The sequence below is a fragment of the Strix uralensis genome, chromosome 17 (assembly GCF_047716275.1).
Source record: "Strix uralensis isolate ZFMK-TIS-50842 chromosome 17, bStrUra1, whole genome shotgun sequence".
NCBI lineage: Eukaryota > Metazoa > Chordata > Aves > Strigiformes > Strigidae > Strix > Strix uralensis.
Genome location: NC_133988.1, coordinates 17,742,490 through 17,765,877, shown reverse-complemented (window position 1 = coordinate 17,765,877; position 23,388 = coordinate 17,742,490). Strand labels below are relative to the sequence as shown.

General features: G+C 48.2%; 2 protein-coding genes across 4 annotated transcripts in view; both read left to right on the top strand.

Annotated features, from left to right (window-relative positions):
- The window catches only part of TTC28 (tetratricopeptide repeat domain 28), a 189,264-nt gene extending 181,655 nt beyond the window's left edge, over positions 1–7,609 (top strand). For all 3 annotated transcript variants that reach the window (XM_074886761.1, XM_074886760.1, XM_074886762.1), the window contains one exon: positions 2,100–7,609. In XM_074886761.1, the coding sequence (XP_074742862.1) occupies positions 2,100–3,721 (1,622 nt within the window). In that variant the 3' untranslated portion in view covers positions 3,722–7,609. The remainder of the gene's footprint in view (positions 1–2,099) is intronic.
- Positions 7,610–13,844: 6,235 nt separating this feature from the next.
- The window catches only part of PITPNB (phosphatidylinositol transfer protein beta), a 33,511-nt gene continuing 23,967 nt past the window's right edge, over positions 13,845–23,388 (top strand). Inside the window, exons 1-6 of the mRNA XM_074886868.1 lie at positions 13,845–13,900; positions 16,579–16,609; positions 17,507–17,652; positions 19,524–19,615; positions 20,211–20,218; positions 22,625–22,699. Of these exons, the coding sequence (XP_074742969.1) occupies positions 13,881–13,900; positions 16,579–16,609; positions 17,507–17,652; positions 19,524–19,615; positions 20,211–20,218; positions 22,625–22,699 (372 nt within the window). The 5' untranslated portion in view covers positions 13,845–13,880. The remainder of the gene's footprint in view (positions 13,901–16,578; positions 16,610–17,506; positions 17,653–19,523; positions 19,616–20,210; positions 20,219–22,624; positions 22,700–23,388) is intronic.

The following is a 23,388-nucleotide window of genomic DNA, read 5'->3' as shown; positions in this document are numbered from 1 at the left end:
CCCCCAAGTCCTTCTCCTCGGGGCTGCTCTCCAGCCATTCCACGCCCAGCCTGGATTTGTGCTGGGGATTGCCCCGACCCATGGGCAGGACCTTGCCCTTGGCCTTGTTGAGCTCCATGAGGTTTGCACGTCCCCCCTCTCCAGCCTGTCCAGGCCCCTCTGGATGGCACATCCCTTCCCTCAACACGTCCCCGCACCACACAGCTCAGTGTCGTTGGGGAACTCGCTGAGGGTGCCTCGATCCCACTGTCCGTGTCCCCGACAAAGATGTTAAACAGCGCCGGTCGGTCCCAACCCTGACCCTGAGGACGCCGCTCGTCACTGCTCTGCACTTGGACATGGAGCTGCTGACCCCAACTCTCTGAGTGCGACCCTCCAGCCAATTCCTGATCCCCCGAGTGCTCCATCCGTCAGACCCACGGCTCTCCAATTAGAGACAAGGATGTTGTGTGGGGCAGTGTCAGATGCTGTGCACAAGTCAGGTGGATGACGTCAGCTGCTCTTCCCTTACCCACCAACGCTGTAACCCCGTTGTAGAAGGCCACCAAATTTGTCAGGCAGGATTTGCCCTTAGTGAAGCTGTGTTGGCCAACACCAATCCCCTCCTTATTTTCCATGTGCCCCAGCACAGCTTCCAGGAGGATCCACCCTGTGATCTTGCCGGGTACAGAGGTGAGACTGACTGGCCTGTACTTCCCTGGGTTTTCCTTTTTTCCCTTTTTAAAATGGGGGTTGTTTCCCCTTCTCCAGTTGGTGGGAACTTCACTGGACTGCCACGGCTTCTCAAATATGATGGACAGTGGCTGAGCCACTTCTTCCGCCAGTTCCTTCGGGACCTGCAGATGCATCTCATCAGGTCCCGTGGACTTGTGCACCTTCAGGTTCCTGCGATGGTCTCAAACCTGCTCTTCTCCTGCAGTGGGTGGCTCTTCATTCTCCCAGTCCCCCCCTTTGTCTTCTGCCCCTTGGGCGGTGTGGCTGGAGCACTTGCCGGTGAAGACTGAGGCAAAAAGGTCATTGAGCACCTTCCTCATGTCCCAGGTAACCAGGTCTCTGTTTCCTTCCGGAGAGGGTTCACATTTTCCCCAGTCTTCCTTTTATCACCGACATACCTACAGAAGCTTTCCTTGTTGCCCTTGATGTTCCTGGCCAGATTTAATTCTATCAGGGCTTTGGCCTTCCTAACCCGATCCCTGGCTGCTCAGACAGTTTCCCTGTATTTCTTCCAGGCTGCCTGTCCTTGCTTCCACCCTCTGTAGGCTCCTTTTTGTGTTTAAGCTTGTCCAGGAGCTCCTTGTCCATCCCTGCAGCCTCCTGGCGTTCTTACCCAGCTTCCTCTTTGTGGGGATGTGTCGCTCCTGAGCTTGGAGGAGGTGATCCTTTACTATTAACCAGCTTTCTTAGGCCCCTCTTCCCTCCAGGGCTTTATCCCATGCTGCTCTGCCAGGCAGACCCCTGAAGAGCCCAAGGCTGCTCTCCTGAAGCCCAGGGCAGTGAGCTTGCCGCGCACCCTCCTCGCTGCCCTCAGGATCTTGAACTCTCCCATTTCATGGTCACTGTAGCCAGGGCTGCCCTTGAGCCTCACACTGCCCCTTCTTGTTGGCGAGAACACGGTCCAGCAGAGCCCCTCTCCTCGTTGGCTCTGTCACTTGGAGAAGGCACATCAAGGCACTCCAGGAAGCTCCTGGGTTGCTTGTGCCCTGCCATTGTCACACACGTGTCACACAGACCATGCATCGTACAGCAGGTGCAGCAAATGTTATTTTTACAGGGGAAACAAACACTGAGACTTGGCTGAGGCCAAAGCTGGGAATAGAGTCCAGCAGCTGGAGGATGTATAACTCTTGGTTTTGAGATACAAAATGATAATGAATTGATGTTTTGCCTAGGATACCTGGACTGAGGCTGCCTGTGCATTTCCTGGGCTGTGCACATTTATTTTCTCACCTAAGAATGGTTGGGGTTTTTAAAGTAGCGTAGAGTCTGAGTGCATGTTTTGTAGCATTTCCTCTTAATTCTGATAGAACATTACCTGGTTTTGTTTGATTTTACTGTATATCTAGAGACATGTTTGTACATTATTTTTTTTTCTTTTTCAGATTCTACAGAGCTGCCTAAGCGCCTTAGCCTGGACAGTTCCTCATCACTAGAGTCTCTGGCTTCTGCTCAGTCTATTTCTAACCCTGTACCCCAGTACCAAAACCCTCCATTCTCTCCTACCTGTCCAGACAGCATTGCATCAGATGCCATTTCTGTGTACAGCCTGAGCTCCATTGCTTCCTCCATGAGTTTTGTTTCCAAGCAAGAGAGCGTGCCAGATGGTCTGGGTCACAGAGGACGCCAGGACTATGAAAGGCCCAAGAACATCTACCCGCAGAGGTCTGCGGCACAGAGCCAGTTGTCACCACAAGCCAGCACTGTAGCCAGCAAAGATGAGGAAGAGTATGAAGGGTTTTCTATAATCAGCAACGAGCCTTTGGCCAGTTACCAAGAAAACATAAAACCAAGATTTTCCCCTGATCACAAACAGCCCAAAACTGGTCAGACTGGAAGCATTAAAGAGTCTGTCAACTCCAAAGGGAGCATAAGTACCCCAAATTCTCCTGTTAAAATGACTCTTATTCCCAGTCCAAATTCACCTTTCCAAAAAGTTGGGAAACTTGCAAGTTCTGATACTGGGGAATCTGACCAGTCTAGCACTGAGACTGACAGCACTGTCAAATCCCAGGAGGACAGCAATCCAAAGCTTGACCCACAAGAGTTGGCCCAGAAGATTCTGGAGGAAACTCAGAGTCACCTCATTGCTGTTGAACGTCTTCAGAGAAGCAGCAGCCAAATAAGCAAGAGCAACAATTCTGAGGATGGGGCCTCCACCCCCGCGGGTATGTCTGCGTTCAGATCCTCAGAGACCAGCGCATTCAGCCGGCCAGTCAGCTCCAGTCAGAAGAACCAGTCTTCACCTCTTGCAATGAAACCAAAGCCTCCAACAAGGAGTTCATCCCTTCAGAAAGTGAGCTCTGGCTATAATAGCCCTACGACATCGGAGATGTCAAACAAAGAAGGCACAGGCCAATACAGCGGGCAGCCATCTCCAAGTTGTGAGTTGCATGGGTCCTTAACTGAGCAGCCTCACTTCAAACTCAAGTACCCCAGCTCTCCCTACAGTGCTCATATTTCTAAATCACCCAGAAATATCTCTCCAAGCTCAGGGCATCAGTCTCCTGGTGGCAGCACTCCATCTCCTGCTCTTTCCTATTCCTCAGCTGGTTCTGCTCGCTCAAGTCCAGCTGATGCCCCAGACATAGACAAATTAAAGATGGCTGCCATTGATGAAAAAGTGCAAGCAATTCACAACTTAAAGATGTTCTGGCAAAGCACTCCCCATCACTCCACTGGCCCAATAAAGATTCTCCGAGGAGCTCCTGGAACAATGACTTCTAAGAAAGATGTCCTCAGCTTGCTCAATCTATCTCCACGGCACAGCAACGAAGAAAGCGCAGATAAGCTGGAACTCAAGGACCTGTCTATTGAGCAACGCCTTGCTTCTCCACAGAAGAACCCCCCAAATGGACACAGGCGCCCTGAAACTACAAACGCAGTGACATCAACTCATTCCCCTTCCAGTAGCACTCCAGGAACCACGCGCCCCTTGAGGCTGCCGTCTGGGAACGGTTATAAATTTTTGTCACCGGGAAGATTTTTTCCTTCCTCCAAATGTTGAAATGCCTCGAGTACCAGCTGATGACTTACAATCTTGTTACAGTATTTGCTTCTGCCCACTTGCCTTTATCAGTACAGAACCATTATCTAAGCAGCCATGGTCACACCCACAGTTGGCAGTGCCCAGGACGGTGACAGACTGGCCCTGCCTGTCGCTGCGCAGGAACACGGCCCTCACAGACGGGTTTTAGTCCCTTACCAGGACCTTGCCCAGACTCCCCTGATAACAGGTTCTCTGTAGCGTTCAGTATTTGCAGCAACAGGTCCGATGAATCCAGTTGTCCATCAAATACTAGCTTTTAAGCCACCTACTTGTATTTCTTAACCTAACAGGCAGTTTTACAGCTGGCTTTTCATACAGAAATTAGACATATCAGGGATTGGAGAGGGAAGCGAGGGGAGGCAGAACTTTCATGTATACCACAAAGAAAGTATGCACAAGTTTCTGCCTGGAGAAGTACAAGCCATTTATTTGATTGCTTTCAAAGGCTGACAGAGGGGATAGGGTGACACACCTCCAGATATCTCTGCCAAGTTAGCCAAACACAAGAAATTGCTGGCAAGAAAACTCCATAGCAGCATGATACTGGCAGTTCTCTTCCATCGTTTAGAGGCTGGTGAAACAAAGACACAGGTGCCCTGTTCTAAAACCTGCATCTCGGGTAGCTCTTTCCTGGAAGGAGACCTTTCAGGGGATATTTTGCTGGTTGGTCAGCTCAGAAAGAATGTTTGGGGCATAACGAACACAGTGAGCCTCAGCGTGAGGTAGTGAGTGTGTGTCGGAGAGACAAGTTCTGGTTTTATTGAGTGCTCTGATCTTTCTGGCACACAGCGTTACAAAGGTGAAATTTTCATCTTGGCAAGTATTTGGGCAGCACAGATGTCTTCTTCTAATAAGTGCACAGAAAAGGGTTACAGACACTGAAGCTCAGAACATTATTTTACAGTAGGCAGGAATGTGACATCAGTGTATGATTTAGAAATCACCTGACCAAATAAATCCTTCACTGATCCTGCCGAATCATTCCACCCAGCTCATCACAGGCAGGTCTGCACACCTTCCCCTGCTGTGGAAGCAGGTTTCTTGTGGAGCCAGTGTCCCAGCCTGAGGAGCTGTCAGTGCAGGCAGAGCGGCTACGGGAGGCAGCAGGCAGAGTGGCTGGGTGCTGAGCGTGGTCGGAGGAGAAAAGAGGACCAAGAGCACCCCAGGGGTGATGTGTAGAGTAAGCTTTCCTAGGCTGGATGGTGTTTGGATGTTAGGCATCAAGTTGGAGATTATTTCTTTTAAGCAGCTGTTGAACACAGTGATGTAATCAGAATCAAAATGATAATTTACATGCACTGAAAACTGTGGGCATATGGTAGCATTAACTCAGCCACACTGCACACTGAGATCCAAGCAAAGTGTTTCCCAGGCCACGTGCTATGAAGTCAGAGCACTGGATCACCAAGGCTTTTGGTTTCTATCCTGCACTCCCAAAATTTGCTGAGTGACTGAAGGCTAATCACTTCACCTCTCCGTGCCTCGTCTTCCCTTTCTATCTAAATGGGGATAGTAATGCTTATCTACCTACCTCACAGAGGTGTTGTGAGGCTTAATTAATTAGGCCCTGAGTTTTAGCTGGATCTTAAGTCAACTTCCAGTCTTGCAGCTGACCACCTGAATAATGAGTGTGGTCAGCTCTGGAAGCGTGATGGGGCACATTGCTGATGCAGATAATTGTTGCACTTATTGTGTCTGGATGCTCTTCTTGAAAATACGGATCTGATAGTTTGTGATTTTCTTAGGGATCTTGGAGGAGAAGCAGGATAGCAAGACAGATGATTCTGATACCAGAATATAAAATTACTTAGGCGCAGCTTACTCATGGTGCGTATATCAGATGCTTGCTTTCAGTATATTCTAGAATCCACTGATTTTGGGAGAATGTTTTCCTTTTTGCCATCGCAAGAAATGAACACAAGCACTAAAGGCAAAGACTATAGGGCTGTGTTGTTACAGTCAGCTAACAAGGGATGGATGATCACAAATGTTTTGGTGCAGAAAGACAAAAAGAGTAGTTATTTGTCTACTCATATTATGCAATGTAGCAAAACAGTTGAGTAAATTGTTCGACTCATATGATGCAAGTTATTGTCTGTACATTACATCTTTCTGTGATGGTTTGGTGCTAGATATCATCTTCTCATCATTTGGCAGGAAAAATCAGAATAGTGGGCCAAAATGAGTCAGTACAGCGTCTGCCTGTGGTGTAGACGGTGATATTGCTGAACATGCAACTTGCTGTGGTCACAGGACTGCAGAGAGACTTCATGTGACCGACTCTGTTTCTAACCAGCATAACTGTTTTAAAACGACATCCCAGGAACACCCAGGATGGAAGTGGGCAGCTTTTTGTTTATAGCAACAGCAAATACTCCCTGTAGTGCTGCATAACATGCCAGAAATAAGCCTCTTTACTTGTAGTTTACTTCCATAACTAAAGGATCTTTTAATCTGTAGAAATTATATATTGCCATTTTGGTACAACCCATTTTCACGCTGCCAGTAGGTTTCATACTGGCTTAAAAGTTTTCAGAAAGAGCTAAATAGGGGTGGGAGGGTGGTTCTTCTGTTGTTGTTTTTTTAAGGGGGGGGGGGGGGAGCATTAGAAACAGGGAAGGGTTCAGATGTAGAGGAAGTTCAGTATTTGGGAGATTGGTGTTGTATAAATATGGAAGGTGGGTGTCACTAGAACAAGTCCTTTGGGAAACATGTTTCCGTTGACTTGGCACAGGGCACTTCCGTTGGCTTAACGAGAGCCATGAAGATGCATGCTTACTCATGGCCGGGAGACACTTCACACACCTTGTGCCTCACTCCTCCACCCCTGAATGAGAAACAACCCCTTTGTGAGGAAAAAAGAGTTTTATCAGGTTTGCCCAATATGTGGAGAAATTCAGGAAATGAAAATAACATGTTCTCCGTTTGATATTAGAAATCCTTCTGTGGAGTTGAAATGCATTTGTCGTTGTTGTATTTGTGCATGGTACAAGTGACAACACTGCTTAATACAGTGAGCAATAAGAATTAGGTATTTTCCACTTTCACACTAAACCTGCCACATGCAACCATTCCCCAAGGCCATAGAATGTATTTTAGTTTGGTTTTGCCCAGTACGTTTTACTGCGTGAAATTACAGATTTTTAATTGACTGTCTTTAGCTCCAACTAAATGGGAACAGTAAACAATCTCTCTGATCAAAATCCAGTTTAATTTGATTTTGTTGGTTAGCCTGTACTCTGGCCTGGTACTGATTTTCCTTTTTTTTTTAATCGTACCTTACTTAAACAAGGAAAAAGCATTGAAGGGGTGCTACACCCACGTGTATCACTCTAGGCCATATTTCCTTTCATTAGGTCAAACTCGTTCTGTGAACATCTCTTTCAAGTTGCAGAATAGATCCAGATGCACAGAAATATCTGTGAATCTGTTAAGAAACACTGGTAGTTTCAGGCTAGACGGTAATAATGGGTTTGAGCAGTTTCATGTTCATTGCATCGCCGTGCAATCCAGAAAGGCTGCAAAGTGTGTGGAAAACGTGGCCCCTCGGTTGCAGAACTCCTTCAAAAGAGCGTTGAAGATGGTAACTCAGAGAGGACTGTCAGCAAAGATTCTTCCAAGCAGCAGCCCTTTAGCACTTGCTCTCCTTGTATGCAGTGTTAGCCATGTTTGGCCTATATGGACTTTCTTTGTAAATTAAAACTCTGTTTCCAGACAGCATTAAACTTTTTATATTATGAAATTTACCATGTAAAAAGATTTTCATATTTTTATTGAAATTGCTAAGGCATTTGGCCTTCTTTCTTTGTGATTTCAGTGTCTATTAAAGCATGAGTTCTCTCAGTACTGCAGTCTCTTGGTCTGGGATGATGTTGGGCAAGAACTGGTTAGCACGCAGCTGCCTGTGCTGCCGCTCTGGCTGGCTCCACGTTCTCTGGCGGGGTGTGACTGGCGGCAGCTGTCCTGGGCTTCCCCTGTGGAAGTGAGGGCTCCTTAAGATCTGCTGCCCCTTTTCCTGGCAGAATGTAGCATTCCTGTTACAGATGATGTCTGGAAGTCACTTTTCCTCTTCCTAGCAGGTGGTGGGAGCGTCAGTATTTGCTCGCTGTCTGTCTTGCTGTAGTCGGCAGCAAAAGGACACGCAGGGTTGGAGGGAGCTCCAGGGATCACCCAGTCCCAGCCCTGCACTCGAAGAACCAGGTGATGAAGGTAGGTGTGTTTTCCCCATACCAATGCCAGCTGGAACTTGCCGACTTAAATGTTCCTTCTGCCCCCGTGTGAAAGGTGCCCTTGTGCTTAGGGGAACTGTTGGTGACCAGATGAAACTAAAGAGTTTGACTTTTTTTATGGTCTCAGAAGTTTCCGTTGACGCCAGTCTCCCAGTTGTGTAAATGCAGCCTCTGGCCGTGTTGGCAGAACACGCAACCCGTGTCCCCGGTCACGACACAGCAGGCTCTGCTGGCCCCCAGCCTCTGCCCCCAGATCTTGGATCTGCTGAGGATGAGGTGATCTGTGCCACAGAAATCCCTGTTACCTCCCTGGCCTGAACTCTTCCGTAGGGGCCTTTCCTGGCGTGTCTGAAGTACCCGACTCTCTGTTTGAAGGATGGTGCAGCCCCCAGCAGAGGGGTTGTGGGCGGCCGCCTCAGCGTAGCCGTGCCCCTCCCATCCCTTGCAGCCCGGCGGCTTCGCCGGTCGCTGAGGCCCTGCCACTGTATCGCGGAGCTGCGAGACGGTCCTGATCCTTTCAGAGATGTGCTTCTGGAACAGCAAGTGTGGCAAGAGGGCACTTCAGCACTGCAAAAACAAGCGGGGGGTTGGCTTAAAGCCTGACCTTGAACACTCTTGTATTGGACACTTAAAATGCGAATATACCTTCAGTGCAGGCGGGAGCGTTCTGGGTGTCGATGGGCACACCCGCAGCATGCCGACATGCTCCAGCAGCGTGTGCCTGCAGGTGCCTCCTGCAGCCCTCTGAGCCCCTCCCGGCCAGGAGCAGCCTTCGCTTCGCACCGAGGATGGCCGTGGACTTCCTCGCAAGCCCTCCACCTCTAGTTCTGTTGTGTTACTTTCCCCAGATGGCCTCGCTTTCTCATTACTTTTTATGTACTCTCCAAAGACAACTTTTTTATCCCTGTCAGAGTACCAGCCTTCTTCTATTACATGATGACATCATTTGCCTGTGGTTTTATGGGTAAATGACTGTGGCTGGTATTTTAGTGGACTCCAAGAAAGCTGTTCCACGGGGAGCTGCAGCAGTTTCCACATGTACAAACCAGAGGCGTACAGAGGATTGCGTTCTCCTTAGCAAGTCTCTCCCACGTCCTCCTCTGTGAGAAGCCCTTGGAGAGGGACGTTTGTTTTCCAGTGGCTGGCAGCGATTTCTGGGCAGTATCCTTCACAAACATCTTTTCTGCTTTTGGATAGTCCTCAGACTTCCAGTGCTTTGTGGCTGAGAGGTAGCTGGTGGAGGAGCATGTGCATTGCTACTCCCACATGTGGCTGGGACATGCAGGTGTACCTCAGGGATACTCCGGGGTGCAAGGGGAGAAAGGCCAGCTCTTGGGCTTAGGCATGTGGGCACCCGCTCTGCACAGGAGCGGGCGGATCAGATGGGAGAGCTCCAGTTATCCTGGAAATGTCAGAGCCGGGGTGTACTGACCTCACCTCCGCTGTTCTTGATCACACTGCAATACAACCTGTGTGCTGAAGTGCACAACTTTGATCTTTTAGCATAAAAGAGGGAGTGTTTAAATATTAAAACAAATCTTCCCATTTTCAGTTCATTACATGGAAATGTTTGCCACAGTTACAAATCCTTCTTCTGTCACAGAAGGAGGAACAGGGGCCTGAGAATGCGAAGGCAGGGAGTAGTTTTGTGTCAGGAGCAGCGAGGTCTCCTGCAACAGCAGCGCAGCGCTGCCGCCCTCTCACCCTGTGGCTGGGTGCAGCTCACCCTCCTCCCGCCACACGGCAGCACAGTGCTGGAGACCAGAGGGGGTCAGAGGAACGTCAGAAGCGGGCACGTTCCCCAGGTCCCGTACAAGTCCTGCACAGCCCTCGAGCGGCCTCCTAACCGCTGCACGGACGCTGAGTCAGGGGTAGCAGGGATGTGCCCGGGTTCCCCTCGTGCTGTGACGGACCACGGCCCCGTGTGCCTCCAGCAGGTCCCTTGCAGGGCTCCGGAATCTGCTCTTGTGTTCTAATGCCGCCATCCCACCTCCCGTGCACCCAAACCTGCGTTCAGGCAGTGGGACCTCTTGGCAGGCTCAGCCTCTGACAGAAGCCAGGAGCCGCTGATGGGCCACTACACTGGCCATGTTAGTTGCCCACAGAGGGCAAGCTGAGGCTGGGGGGGCAGCCCCTCCACCAGCACAGAGCGCAGTGGAACTCGGTGGGGCTGGTCTGAAGTGGTCTGTGTGTGTGCGGGGTCTGGAATCAGCAGGATGCAGCTACTCGGACGGTGTTGTCGTGTGTGGTAGGATAAACAAAGAGAAGGGTTCTGGGGAGAGCACAGACTGCAGCTGCTGGCTGGGTAAACAAAGGACAAATGTTGTCCATATGGGGAAGGAGCAGCAGCAGGGGACTGCACTCAGCCAGGATTTTGAAAAACCAAATAAAGGAAAATACTGAATGCTTGAGAACTTCGGGAAGCAGACACTTAAAGCCCGACCACTGTGCCCTGGCACAGCCCTTTGCAATTTCTTTGCCTTTTAGACTAAGCCAGCGCAGGCATAAGTCTGAGCAGCAGTTTCCATAGCATCTGTCTTTCACATTGCAAGAGACTTGAATGAAAATATGTTTTCATAGGCAGAGCCTACTGAGGATTTTCTTTAAAGCATTTATCTGTGGGAGGGTTGTTTGGCAACATTTAATTTTCCTATCTGAATTTCTGCTCCCCTTTACTCTAGTGGAGTTGATGTGTAAATGCATCGTTAGTTCTAGCTACTGGCAAACGGGACCCGGGGAAATGGGGAAGAGGGGAGCAAGGGTGAGCCTGAACTGGGGTCAGTAGTCGCTTCTGGGGAATAGGATGCCATTCAGAAACACGGGAACATGGGTGCTGTGCTGAGACTGGTGCTAACACAGGAGACTGCAATTCAACAAGGTGCAAAAATCTGCCTTAGCCAGTTTTGGACAGCAACAGTTATCCCACAGAAGAATTAAAACGCAGTGGCTACCCAGGAATTAAAGTTGTGCAGTTAATAGCAACTCCTGAGGGTTGAGAGCTGACACAAATGTGCATTTACAATGACACCTTTCTCTTCTCAGCAGTAGGGCAGCACTAGTCACAGTGAAAATCTCTGCAAGTGTAAATGCTGTGGACTGTTCCACAGCCAGACATATTTCCATTTTTTGAGGAGGAATCCTTTCCCTTCCACGGTGCCAAACTGCAAAGTTTCACCCTCCCTTTTGTCAGATCTTGAAATGTTGTGGGGTGTTTTGTTTTTTTTCTTTCCAGTTTACCTAGTCTTACATTTGTGTGAGCATTTCAGAGTAAAGCAAAAGTGTCCACTTTGCATAGCTATGAAGAAAAATCTGAAAAGAATAAAAGCTAATGCTTAGAAACTAGAAAGCAAATGAAATATTTAAATACATTAAGTAAATCCTGTAGCTTTCCCTGAATTATGATTTTTGAGCGCCCCAAAGAGGAAATACTGTTACCCAGCTGCTTTGTTCTTAGGGCATCATTTTGCCACAGGACAAACTTTAATCACTATGGAAACACCGATAGAGCTGAACACAACACACAGAAGCAACTTGGGGAAACTTGACCCATGTTGTCCTTCCTACGCCCTGCGCTGAGGAGCCAGGTATGTGCCAGTGGCTTTGAGACTAAGCAGGGCTGGGTCCTCGTGCCAGGGGCAAGGTCTTCCTGCAAGACATTGTCCCGGATTCTCTTAATTCTGCTGTGCTCCAGCTCTGAACAACAAAGTTATAACCAGTTTTTATCATTTGCTCCTCATTCCAGGTCTCTAAGCTTCACCATTCATGTGCATTTATAAAAAACTTCCAGCTAGTTTACCTTCATCACTCGCTGGCACCTGTGTTGTCCTCCCTGTCTCCTTCATTTTCCTGTTTTCAGCCTGGAATTCAGTCCTGCAATTCAGTCCTGCATGTAGTACCCGAGAGACTCCTACGTAAAGATTTGTTCTTACTAGAGAAATCCCTGCTTGAACTTGCAGCAGCTCTGCCTATTTCCCTTTCTGGATTAAATGCTTAGAGTAAAGGTTTAGTTACCTTGCTCCTCTGGCCCCCACTCTGCTGTTTGATTGTTGTATTCATAGAAACATGTTGGATAAAAAGGGAGCTGGGAGATTTGATGCTTTCACCCTATAGTGAAGTGTGTCCCACCCCTCTGCTGCAGCCAGGTACCTCAGCAGGACTCATCTTCTGCCACACGCAGTCGTACGTGGAGTAGTGCCAGCTGCCCAATGCAGAGGGACTCGGCCCCAGCCCCCCCGCCCCGAGATATGAAGGCAATTTGTCTCCTCAAGGACTAGTCTTCCAGGTCCTTCACAGCCTCGAGGAGCTTCACTGGGTATTCTACTCTTGGGGCTGGTTTCAGCCTTCTTTCAATGCTGCTGAGGTCTAAGACTTGTAGGCTCTCTCTTTTCACTTTTTTTGCTTTTAATGCAAGCTGATGGTCTAATGTCACCAGCAGGTCTGGGGGGCCAGAGGGTGCAGGTGGGTCTGAGCCCAGTAAAGGCTGAGTCCCGTTCTTCATTGTGTGTATGTCTGTTGATTAATTTCTGGTGTCCTTGTTATTTGTGAATGGGATAAAGGATAAAAGAAATTCTCTCACAAGAGGGCAGCATTGGACACAGTAACTGTGGCTCCTTGAGCTACACCCTTTAATGGAACAGTGAAAGTGTCTTTCCCTTTGGGGAGGCACTAGCAATTGTTACTCATTTATTGTGTTTTCATTTCTGTGGCAAAACAGGGGCCATCCAAAGGTAATGTGGCAGCAATCCACAAGAAAATTATTTTTTCTGAAGCACACTGCATAAGAAAATTTTAGCTTCCCCCACCCAAAAAAAAAAAAAGATGTATCTGGTAGCATTGTTGGTGGAGGTGCCCAGCAGCTAAAGAACGATAGTGCTGTTGTCAGGTCAGCGATGGTGTCAGAAATGGAGAGGACGCAGAGTACCCTGCGTGGGCACCGGGACGCTCAGTGAGGGGCGGGCACGGCCCACGTACCTGTCACCTGTCCTCCCTGTTTGCCAGGATTTCTGCCGCATTTTTTAATGAAATGAATAAACATTCCAAATTCTCATTTCCCATATGCTGGGCTTCTTTGCTAGAAGCACTTCCACGTGGGCAGAAGCTTCCATCAGCAAGAGTCTACTCGGAGAAACCAGCAAATGCGATTACACTTCAGTGCGCGGAATTCGGAAAACAAGTATTTTCCAGCACCCTGCGCCGGTTTTGGGCGGCCGCGGAGCTGCGTGTAACGGCTTTCTCTGGCTGGTGGCACAGGCCGAGTTCGTTAACCGTGACCAGTGGGGGACCTTAATTACTTGCTCCACTTTTTCGGGGCCGCAGGAGGTTCCAGAGGCGGAGAGCGCCGGCAGCTTCCCGGCGGCCTCTCGCCTCGCCGCTCCGGCCCCTGCGCGCGCGGCCCGGCCCCGCTCCTCGGCCTCCCCGGGGCGGGCCCTGGCGGGGGCGCCTGACGACTGCCGCTGCTCCGACCGAGAGCCCCGGGCGGCGGACACCGACCGACCGACCGCCTGGGGGCCCAGGGCTGCGCGGCGGCCCGGCCCGGCCCGGCTGAGAGGCCTTCCCGCGCGCGGGGAGAGCCGAGAGATGCCGTCGCTGAGCGATGACGTCGCACGCGGGGCGGGAGCGGCACCGGGACGGAGCCGGGATGGCAGCGCGTTCTGATTGGCTGTCTGCGGGCGGGGCGGGGCGCTCGGAGGGGCTGCTCGCCCTCCGATTGGTGGCGACTGGCGCAGGCGCGCCGGGGTGCGTTGAGGTCAGGAGCGGGCGCGGGGACGCACGGCGCGGCGGGATTGGCCGCGCCGGCCCGCGGGGGCGGGGCCTACCCCGGAAGCGCGCAGTGCAGCATGGGCAGGCGGTGCCGGCCGCGCGTGCGCAGTGCGGCCTGCGGGGGGAAGATGGTGCTGGTCAAGGAATTGTGAGTTGGGGGCGGTGGCGGGGCCGGGGCGGCGCGGCGGGTGTTCCCGGACCGGCCCTGGGCCCGCTCCGGCCCGCGCCCCGCTGGGCCTCTCCCGGGGCTCCGCTGCGCGGGGCGCCGGCAGCGCCCGGGCCGCCGCCTCGGCCGCTCCCTTCGTGCAGGCGGGCCTTGGCGCGGGGCCTGCGGGGACCGCGGTGTCCGGCGGCGGCGGCGGGCGCGCCCTGGGACGCCGCGTCCCTCCGGGCGGCCCCGGACGCTGCCGCCGCGGGGCTGAGGGAGCGGCCGGGCGCGGGGCTGGGAGCGCTGCCGGCCCGGGCACGGGGCTGCCCTGTGCCTCTGCCGGTTCCGCGCCCCGTGCTCCCGCCTTCGGCTGCTGCTTGGCACCGAGTGAACGTGCCGGCGGCTCCGCGCGCGCCCGAGCGCGTGCTTGCGGTCGCGGTGATCCCGACCGGTCGCCCCAGCCCCCAGTACGGGGGTTGCGTCCCCGCACTATGAGTTTCTCCAGCTCATTCCCTCGGGTCTAGTGTTTTACCGGGGCGGTGGCGTCCCTGCGAGGCTGACGGGCGTTGCAGGGAGTGCAGTACCTCGTGCTTCTGATCCGGGACCCCTCCTGCTTGGAAGGGAGCGCCGGTGGCAGTGGTGACAGTCCTGGAGCAGTGTCGGTGTCCTTCATTGCTCTGCAGTTACCTGTTCTGGTGGCGGGAGCTCTGTGTCCTTGGATAGATCCTTCCCTTCAGGTCTCTGCCAGCAAACCACCAGCTGGTTTGTTCCTCCCTGCCACCCCTTTGGCTTCAAGTTACCTCGAAGTCTAGTAATACATAGCCCCCGCTGTGGTGGTAAGGGTGATGACTAGGTTCAAAATAATAGATTGTAGCAAATATGTTGAAGTTCCAAACAGGCTTCCAAGGATATGTCAAAGATTTACCTAAACCTCAGAAAGTAGGTGCAGACCGACAGGACTGAGCAGTGCAGCACGCGGGACCAGGTGTCCTGCTCTTCTTGCGTTTTAGCAAGAGTTTGCACCAATCCTGGTTGGAGAAGCTGGCTGTCTGTCTTGCATTTCCTATGAGATAATGGTGGGCTGTGTCCTTAGAAATAAGTTCTCATTGGATTTCTTTGCTACTCATCTCTTTTGAATTATTGCATTGTTTGTCTATCATCATTCTTAAGTTCAAAAAAACCTGTTCCTTACAGTTCTTTCCTTTAATTCCTCACCTTTCCTTGTACCTGTACATCTGCTGTGTTTTCCTGAGTATACTCCTGTTTTACATATTGTTGTGTTAAAGACTAAAGTGGAAGTTGCCCAAAAATCTCCTTCCAAGCCACAAATGTGTCCTCTCTAGGTATTGAGTCAGCATCTGCCGGTGCCAGGACAGGTGTCTTCTGTCTCTGTTGGTCTTGCTAGCCAGCTTTAAAAACAGTTTAAGGACTTTTTTATAAGATGAAATGAGATAAAACAGGGCTCCTCATGGGAATTTTATTTTGATTGCCATTCGGCCATTCTGTGTTTGGATGAAAACTCTGCTTTCAGCCTGACACTTGCCAGCATTTGCGGTTGATTACGTTTTTCTCAATTTCTGAAGTTTTCACAGTTTAAATCTATTCCAGTGAGGCACATAGTAGACTAAAATAGGAAAATATCCAGTAAGGTATAAAGGAGAAGTTGCATGGAAGTTGCAAGACTGAGTTTGATCCGTGGGGATGATTGTTTCTGTCTTCTCAAGGCTGCTGCATGTTCTGCCGTGCGGGGGGTGCAGAGCACTCAGGCTGTTGAAGTCATTTTCCTGGTAGTACCTGAACAAAAACGTATCAGGCTTGTTGTTCACAAAGTGTGGGCACAGCAGTGGGTAGCAAGAGTTGAATCAGCTGACTATAACTTTCTTCCTCTCTAGAACAGTGGACAGACTTAATTTATATTCATGTTTTCAGGATGATTGTGCCGCATTGAATCTTAATGGCGATAAGGTTGTCAGTGAAGGAGGTAACATCTCTTAAAAGCCCTAGGAACAATGCAGGTGTTCTGTGCAACAATAATGATTTGCACTGTCTTTGTCCATTTTATCCTGTAAGGTGAAACTGAAAAATACTGTCTGTGCAGTGTACTGTCACTGTGAAAAAACAACTTCTGCATCCCCAGACCTTGCCGTTAACCGTACAGCGTATTGTATTAGCACTAAACTATTTGCCTAAAATGCTCTTGCTTCTGCCACCTAAACGGGATATGAGCTGTGGTTGCTTTTTAAATGATTCATAACTGCTGTAATTGCCAAAATTCACTTGTAGGCTCTGAGGGCCTGCGCATTTGTCCTTTTAAATTGTACAGACGGAACTGCTTACTGTGTAACATGAAAAAAACCTCACACCTCAAAGGTTAAATAAATTCAGCACAATACAAAGTTATAGCAGAGCTGGAAGTAGATTTCCTGGCTCTTCTCTGTGGCTTCTAATATTCTTAAATCCTTTTTTTTTTTTTTTTTTTCCTTTTGTGACATGTTTGTCACTGAACTTTACTTGGCTTTGTTGCATTATATCCATGCAGCCTTGCTGTCACAGAGCATTTCTAAAAAGAAAACTTGAATTAACTCATTTTGACACTTCTTTCTTGAATGTCTTTATAAGTTATCTGCAGATTAAGCCTAATTATTAATTTTGTTGAACTTGCTCTTTTCCTCTTTCAGCCGAGTGGTTTTACCTTGCTCAGTGCAAGAGGTACGTCCTCATCCAACCTGCTTTTGTTTTGGGGTGATGGGTGGGAAGATGTTAGTGTCTTATTTCAATCTGACTAGCCTGGATCTGAAGGTTTCCTGTGCTGTGGCCCGCAGTCTGCCAGGGTAAGTTCCCACATGTGTAACCACCAGCCAAGCAGAGTTACCCTCTTGCAGAGCAGTGGATTTCAAAGGAGGCAGGTGCCTGCAGGCGAAGAACCTTTAGTTGTTTCTGAGCCACTCCACAGCTCACTAGCAAGAAAAGAAAGTTGTGCAATTCTGCACTGCAGCAGAATTTTCCTGCTGATCAAGGCATTGAGTGACTCCAAGGCTTTTCCTAAAGGCAAAGGTAGGAATCATCGTCCAAGGTCTGAAGCCAGCAATTTAAATGGCACTGAGATACATTTAATTGAAAGTCACGATAGGGTGCCTGAACATCCTTCTGGGGAGAGTGTTATGCTTGTGTTCTCCTACAGTTCGTGTTTTATGGGTCCTGCAAAGGCAGTGTCTAGCTGGTTAAAAGTATGAATCTGGGAGGCTCAGAGCTGGAAATCAGTAATTTCAAAATCTGTAAACTGAAAATTATATTTCTTTTATTCAATTAAGAACAACATATACACTTTGCTTTTAGAATGAGAAAGGTGAAGAATAATATATTTGCTATGCTATACCAACGTGTTGCATTAATGTGAAACAAACTGATTAGAGACCTGATGCTTGTGAACTACAGATAAATTTTGCCAGCAGATTGTCATACTTAATATTTTTATATGGTGTATTTTACTTTCCTGGTAATTTTGCTTGTACTACTAAATTTTCACTGGAAACAGCTACATTTTTTTATTCATTGAAAGTTTTGGTTGACTTTAATATTGAAACTGTACTTCTCTTAACTTTTCAGTATCAAGTTGGGCAACTTTATTCTGTGGCAGAAGCTAGCAAAAATGAAACAGGAGGTGGTGAAGGAATTCAAGTCTTAAAAAATGAGCCTTATGAAAAGGACGGTGAAAAGGGACAATATACTCACAAAATTTATCATTTAAAGAGGTGAGAAAAACATTGGTATGTATTATGGTCACTTGATGTTGAGTGAGGAATGTTTAAAAGTGAGGGCAGCCTTCCGCTGTTTACTATTCTGGGCTACTTCCTTGTATTTTTCTGCCACACTGTAATTTGCTGAATTGTGCACAAATGCTCTGGTGAGTGGGAAAACGTGAAATACAGTGAATTTTAAATATGTGGGCTAAAGTAATGGAGAACCATGCAAAATGTCCCATCTGTGAATAGGCAAGTGCATTTCTAAGTAGGAATAATTTCAGTTCTTGGTATATAGCCAGAACAATGGGCTCGGTATCACAGGTGTTTTGTAGGGCAGCCCAGAGGACAAGAATGTTGATGCAGAAGGATAGAGAAAAGGAGAATGGTTATTGCATTATTAATGAAGAATGTTTTTATGTGATCTGGCATTTAAGAAAGAGTTCTTATTGCCTGAATGTTCTTTAGAAACACTCTATAAGGCATCACACAAGTTCTTGTAGTGTGGTAGGGTAATGTTTTTCTGAGAGAGAATGAGTAAGGTAAATAATATTTTTGGAAGTTACATGCCTTTCAGAGTGAGTAAAACCTGGGTTATTTGGAAAACTGACCCCAGTGGGTTCTGAACCTCTAGGGGTTAACAGTCGATGTTACTCCAGAAGGCTGCAGTACCATAAATGCAGCCATATCGTTAGGATCTGTAATATGTTGTCAAGTTGTGAGGATTAGTATTCCAAATGTTTATAATTGGGGAAAAAAGAACTAAAAAGTTGAAGAACTGAATACTTTTATAGTTGGGGAGGCACACAGACATGGTGGAAATAAACACTGGACAGCAGTGCGTTCAGAAGCACCGGAATGTCGAGTGTCTCGGCGATGTGAAGGTAAACACCAAGGCAGAGTGTCTTCAGGGCTGTGTTATGTAGGACTGTGGCACGCAGGGTTATGGATCGTGGTTCCTTCTGGTTGGCTTTGGGCATTGGGCTTTCAGATGTGCACAGACTAGAGGGTAGAAAGAAGGGTGGGCAGTGTGACTCGTGTGGAAGAGCTGAAAGAATTGCGTTTGCTTATTCTGGGAAAAGGGAAGTCCCAGATGAGTGGGCCATGAGGTTTCTGCAATGTAAAAAAGGAATCATCAGTTAGCTTTTTTCCTTGGACCTAAAAGAAAAAAGGACAGGAAGTTATTCACTGTCCTTGGAGAAAAATTGAGAGTGGAACGCTTACACAGATTGAACTCTGGCCCTTGTGCACATGTGTACATGTAGTTTGTTTAAACTCGCCTCCTTAAGGGCTCCAGTATTCTCTTAGGTAATACCAAATTTCTCTTGTATCAGATTTTGTTACTTTTTTCCCAAGTTTCTGGCAACTGTCATGGGCGGTCCGTTGGACTAGAGAGGGCAGTTGTTATCAGAGATGGTAATTCTGCTGCTTATGGAGAGCGGCAGCTCTCCTCTCGCGGTGCGGTCGAAGCAGCTGAGTGACCTTCCAGGGCGGCTGCAGGAGCCACGTGCAGGCGTGCGCTGGTCGAGGGCAGTTCTGGAGAGCTTGGAGGTGAGATCTCCTGGGCAGTGCTCTCCCTCCACAGCTGTCCTTGCTGTTCTTGAAGAGAAAAGAAACCATAGCTTTCATCGAATCATAATGCTTCCAAAATAATTTCTAGCTCACTCTCAACTATCTTATTATTCCATTCCCCATTTTTTTCTTAACTATTTTGTGATCAGTAACGTGGTTAGGGTTCCTGCATATTTAACTGTGGATAACTTGTACATCATAACTGTTAAAAGTGCTTAGGTAGAACGTGCCTTTCTTATTAGTGTGGAAGAAATCAATGAGGAATTTCAGCTGGCAAAAATTTTTAAAATGTCAATGTTTGTTTTTCACAGTAAAGTCCCTGGTTTTGTAAGGATGTTTGCTCCAGAAGGCTCCCTGGTGTTCCACGAGAAGGCTTGGAACGCGTATCCCTACTGTAGAACAAGTAGGTCTCCCCTTGTGTGTTTTGCTGTCAGTGTTCATTTGAGGGATGGTCTTAATTGGTTTAGGAGAAAAGAGGGTGCTATCAAGTGGAAAATAAATTTCAATTTAATGTTGCGTTTGTAAAGTCTCCTCTTTTGAAAAGGAGAGCTGCTTCTGAAGAGCAACCTCAGTGGACCAGGTTACTGCTTCCTACAGAGTCGTAGTATCCAGTGTCCCTGGGGCGAGACCGAAGAGGTGATTCTCTTAAGGTCTAGAACAGAACTTGTTTGAAAAGAATTTAATTCTTCATAGTCTGTTAGAATAAGGTGACTGCTTTATTTTAATACTTTCAATTGCTTAAGTTCTAAGAGTAGGCTCTGTTTCTTTTGTGTTTCCCTTGAATAGCTTGAAGTATCCTATAACGAGCTTCTAAGGTTAAGGCTAGCAAGTCAGTCCGCTGAGCTCTGGCTTGATGCATACAAATCCTGTTAGACTAATTTTGAATGTTCCTTATACTGTGAAGCAAACATTATGTGTGAGACTTTTCAGAAACAATTCTATCTAATAATACTTTGTGTTTCCTTTTCATTTTTGTTGCATGTGTTTCCAATGACCAGTTGTGACAGTGAGTATCTGAATTACTATCACTCCTATTCGGGTTTTTTGAACCATATTTTGTCTGCTATTACTGCTGCAACTGACTCTGACTCTAGCAAGCTAACTCCAGCCTTTTATCTGTGCCTTGCCAGGGTTTCTGGCATAGATCTCCTTGTTACTTTATTTGTCTGCACATGGCTATAATTAGAAAGAGCTGTAATTTGTCAGAGAAATGCTTTCAGTTTTTTTATCTTCTTTTATGCCTTTACCATTACAGCTGCATAATGTCTGTCCTGGCAAGACATCATGCTAAAAAAGGGGGGGAGGGGGGGAAGAAAAGCCAGATCAGAGGTTTCTACAGTCTTGAATGCAGGAAGAGCAATGAAACAAAATGAGTCCCTAACTGTCTGAAATCCCATTTCTGTAAAGTAAAATCCTGCCTCAGTTAAAATGGGTTAACTGAGAATCTAAATGGATCATCATAGCTGGGGGTTTGGGGTGTTTTGTTTTTTGTTTAAGATGCATGGGCAAGAGATCAAGACTTTATTTCCCTGTGTGTTTATGTTGGTGACCTGTTTAAGGAAGCTTATAAGTTTAATGTTAACCTGCTTTATCTGCTCACTTGCAAACTTGATTTAGATTGTCACTATGTGGATGGAACATAAGGAGTGACAAATGAGTTTGTGAACTGTTTAGCTTGACTCATTGTGATATATTTGCACACTGATGTGTGCTTTCTTCTGAAATTAGAGGTGTTCTGTGCTAGTCTTTGAACATACAATTTAGTGGCAGCTGGACCTTTATGATCATAGTTTTGCTATACAGTAACATCTAATGTTTATTAGCTATTACCCCTGCCTCAGACTAGTCTCATTTATTAAAAATTTCAATGCATTTTAGTTGTTTTGTCTTAACTGCAGTATTAATAATATGAAAATTACTTGAACATAGAGGTAAAGTATTTCAGGGCTGAGGAAGAATGACATCTACCTGACTTGTGCACAGCATTTGACACTGCCCCACACAACATCCTTGTCTCTAATTGGAGAGCCGTGGGTCTGACGGATGGAGCACTCGGGGGATCAGGAATTGGCTGGACGGTCGCACTCAGAGAGTTGGGGTCAGCAGCTCCATGTCCAAGTGCAGAGCAGTGACGAGCGGCGTCCTCAGGGTCAGGGTTGGGACCGACCGGCGCTGTTTAACATCTTTGTCGGGGACACGGACAGTGGGATCGAGGCACCCTCAGCAAGTTCCCCAACGACACTGAGCTGTGTGGTGCGGGGACACGCTGAGGGAAGGGATGTGCCATCCAGAGGGGCCTGGACAGGCTGGAGAGGGGGGACGTGCAAACCTCATGGAGCTCAACAAGGCCAAGGGCAAGGTCCTGCCCATGGGTCGGGGCAATCCCCAGCACAAATCCAGGCTGGGCGTGGAATGGCTGGAGAGCAGCCCCAAGGAGAAGGACTTGGGGGCGTTGGTGGATGGAAAACTGCCTGTGAGCCAGCAACGTGCGCTGGCAGCCCAGAAAGCCACCCGTGTGCTGGGCTGCACCCAGAGCAGTGTGGGCAGCAGGGCGAGGGGGGGATTCTCCCCCTCTGCTCCGCTCTGGTGAGACCCCCCTGCAGTGCTGGGTCCAGCTCTGGGGGCACCAACAGCAGAAGGACACGGACCTGCTCGAGCGGGGCCAGAGGAGGCCACGAAGATGCTCGGGGGGCTGGAGCACTCCCCTGTGAGGACAGGCTGAGAGAGTTGGGGGGGTTCAGCTGGAGAAGAGAAGGTTCCGGGGAGACCTTAGAGCAGCCTCCCAGGACTGAAAGGGGCTACAGGAAAGGGGGGAGGGACTCTTGATCAGGGGGGTAGGGATAGAACGAGGGGAAATGGTTTTAAACTGAGAGAGGGGAGATTTAGATGAGATCTAAGGAAGAAATTCTTCCCTGTGAGGGTGGTGAGGCCCTGGCACAGGTTGCCCAGAGAAGCTGTGGCTGCCCCCTCCCTGGCAGGGTTCAAGGCCAGGTTGGCCGGGGCTTTGGGCAACCTGGGCTAGTGGAAGGTGGCCCTGCCTGGGGCAGGGGCTTGGGACTAGGTGGTCTTTGTGGTTCCTTCCAACACCAAAAAAAAAGAGGGAAGAAAAAAAAAAAGGATGATAAGTGACAGTATTGTTTGTATTTGTGTGCACAGAGTTAGAGTTGGGTTTCTCAAATGTGACTCATTTTACTGTGGTACTTCCTGCTGTAGCTGATACTTGAGATTCAGATATTAGTTATCTCATTATACCTATTTCTGTGTGTAGGTAAGGGGCCTGTTTCTTTTATAATTTAAATAGAATGTATTGCTAGTTAAAGCTTAGTAGTGACTTATGTGTAAATACCATTTATCTAAACTTCGAGCAGAGAGGTGTAATCACGCTCATGGTTTTTGATTTTAATTCTTACAGAATGAATACATGAAAGACGACTTCTTCATAAAAATTGAGACCTGGCATAAACCAGATTTGGGGACAACAGAGAACGTGAGTTGGGATTTGGGATACCAAGCATTAGTAATTTTTTCAACACATAGTCATCCAGATAAAGTATTTCTGTACCTGGTATGGTGGATGATTACTGCATAAAGTCAAAGCCCTACCACTGATTAATGTAAAACAAGAAAAGTATTATTCAGATCCTTTCAAGGTGGTTAAGCTGTCTCGTCTAACAAGATGCAAGAACGAGAAAAGTTTTTTGTTTATGTTGAGGTCAGTGCAGGTGCTTGATTCTCACTCAAATATTTAAATAGATTTTCAGTAAATTCTTCTTAGTTTCATGTTCTTTTACCTTAGACATGCTGGTGCTACTTAGGCTGACAGGTTTGTTTGGAAACAGGTTTCACAACAGGTTTCACAGGACTGTTGGAGTTTATCTGTGTACACTTCCGTAGAGTTTCATTTTGAAGCTGCTTCTGTAAATTTTTCAGGCTGGCAATACTCTCGTTTTCCTCCCTAGACAGTTGATTTGGTACACAGGTCTCTTCAGGAGACTTTTTTTTTTTATCTCTAGTGACAGACATATTTATAAACCATCCACAAAGGAATAGTTGTCAGTATATTTTCAGTGCTTGGATGAACTGTAGCACTGGATGTGCTACAGAGGAGGAGGGTATTTCTCGGCGAGCTCTGCCTGCTATAACTGTAAGTTCAGGTGTGCCAAGCAGACTGCAGGT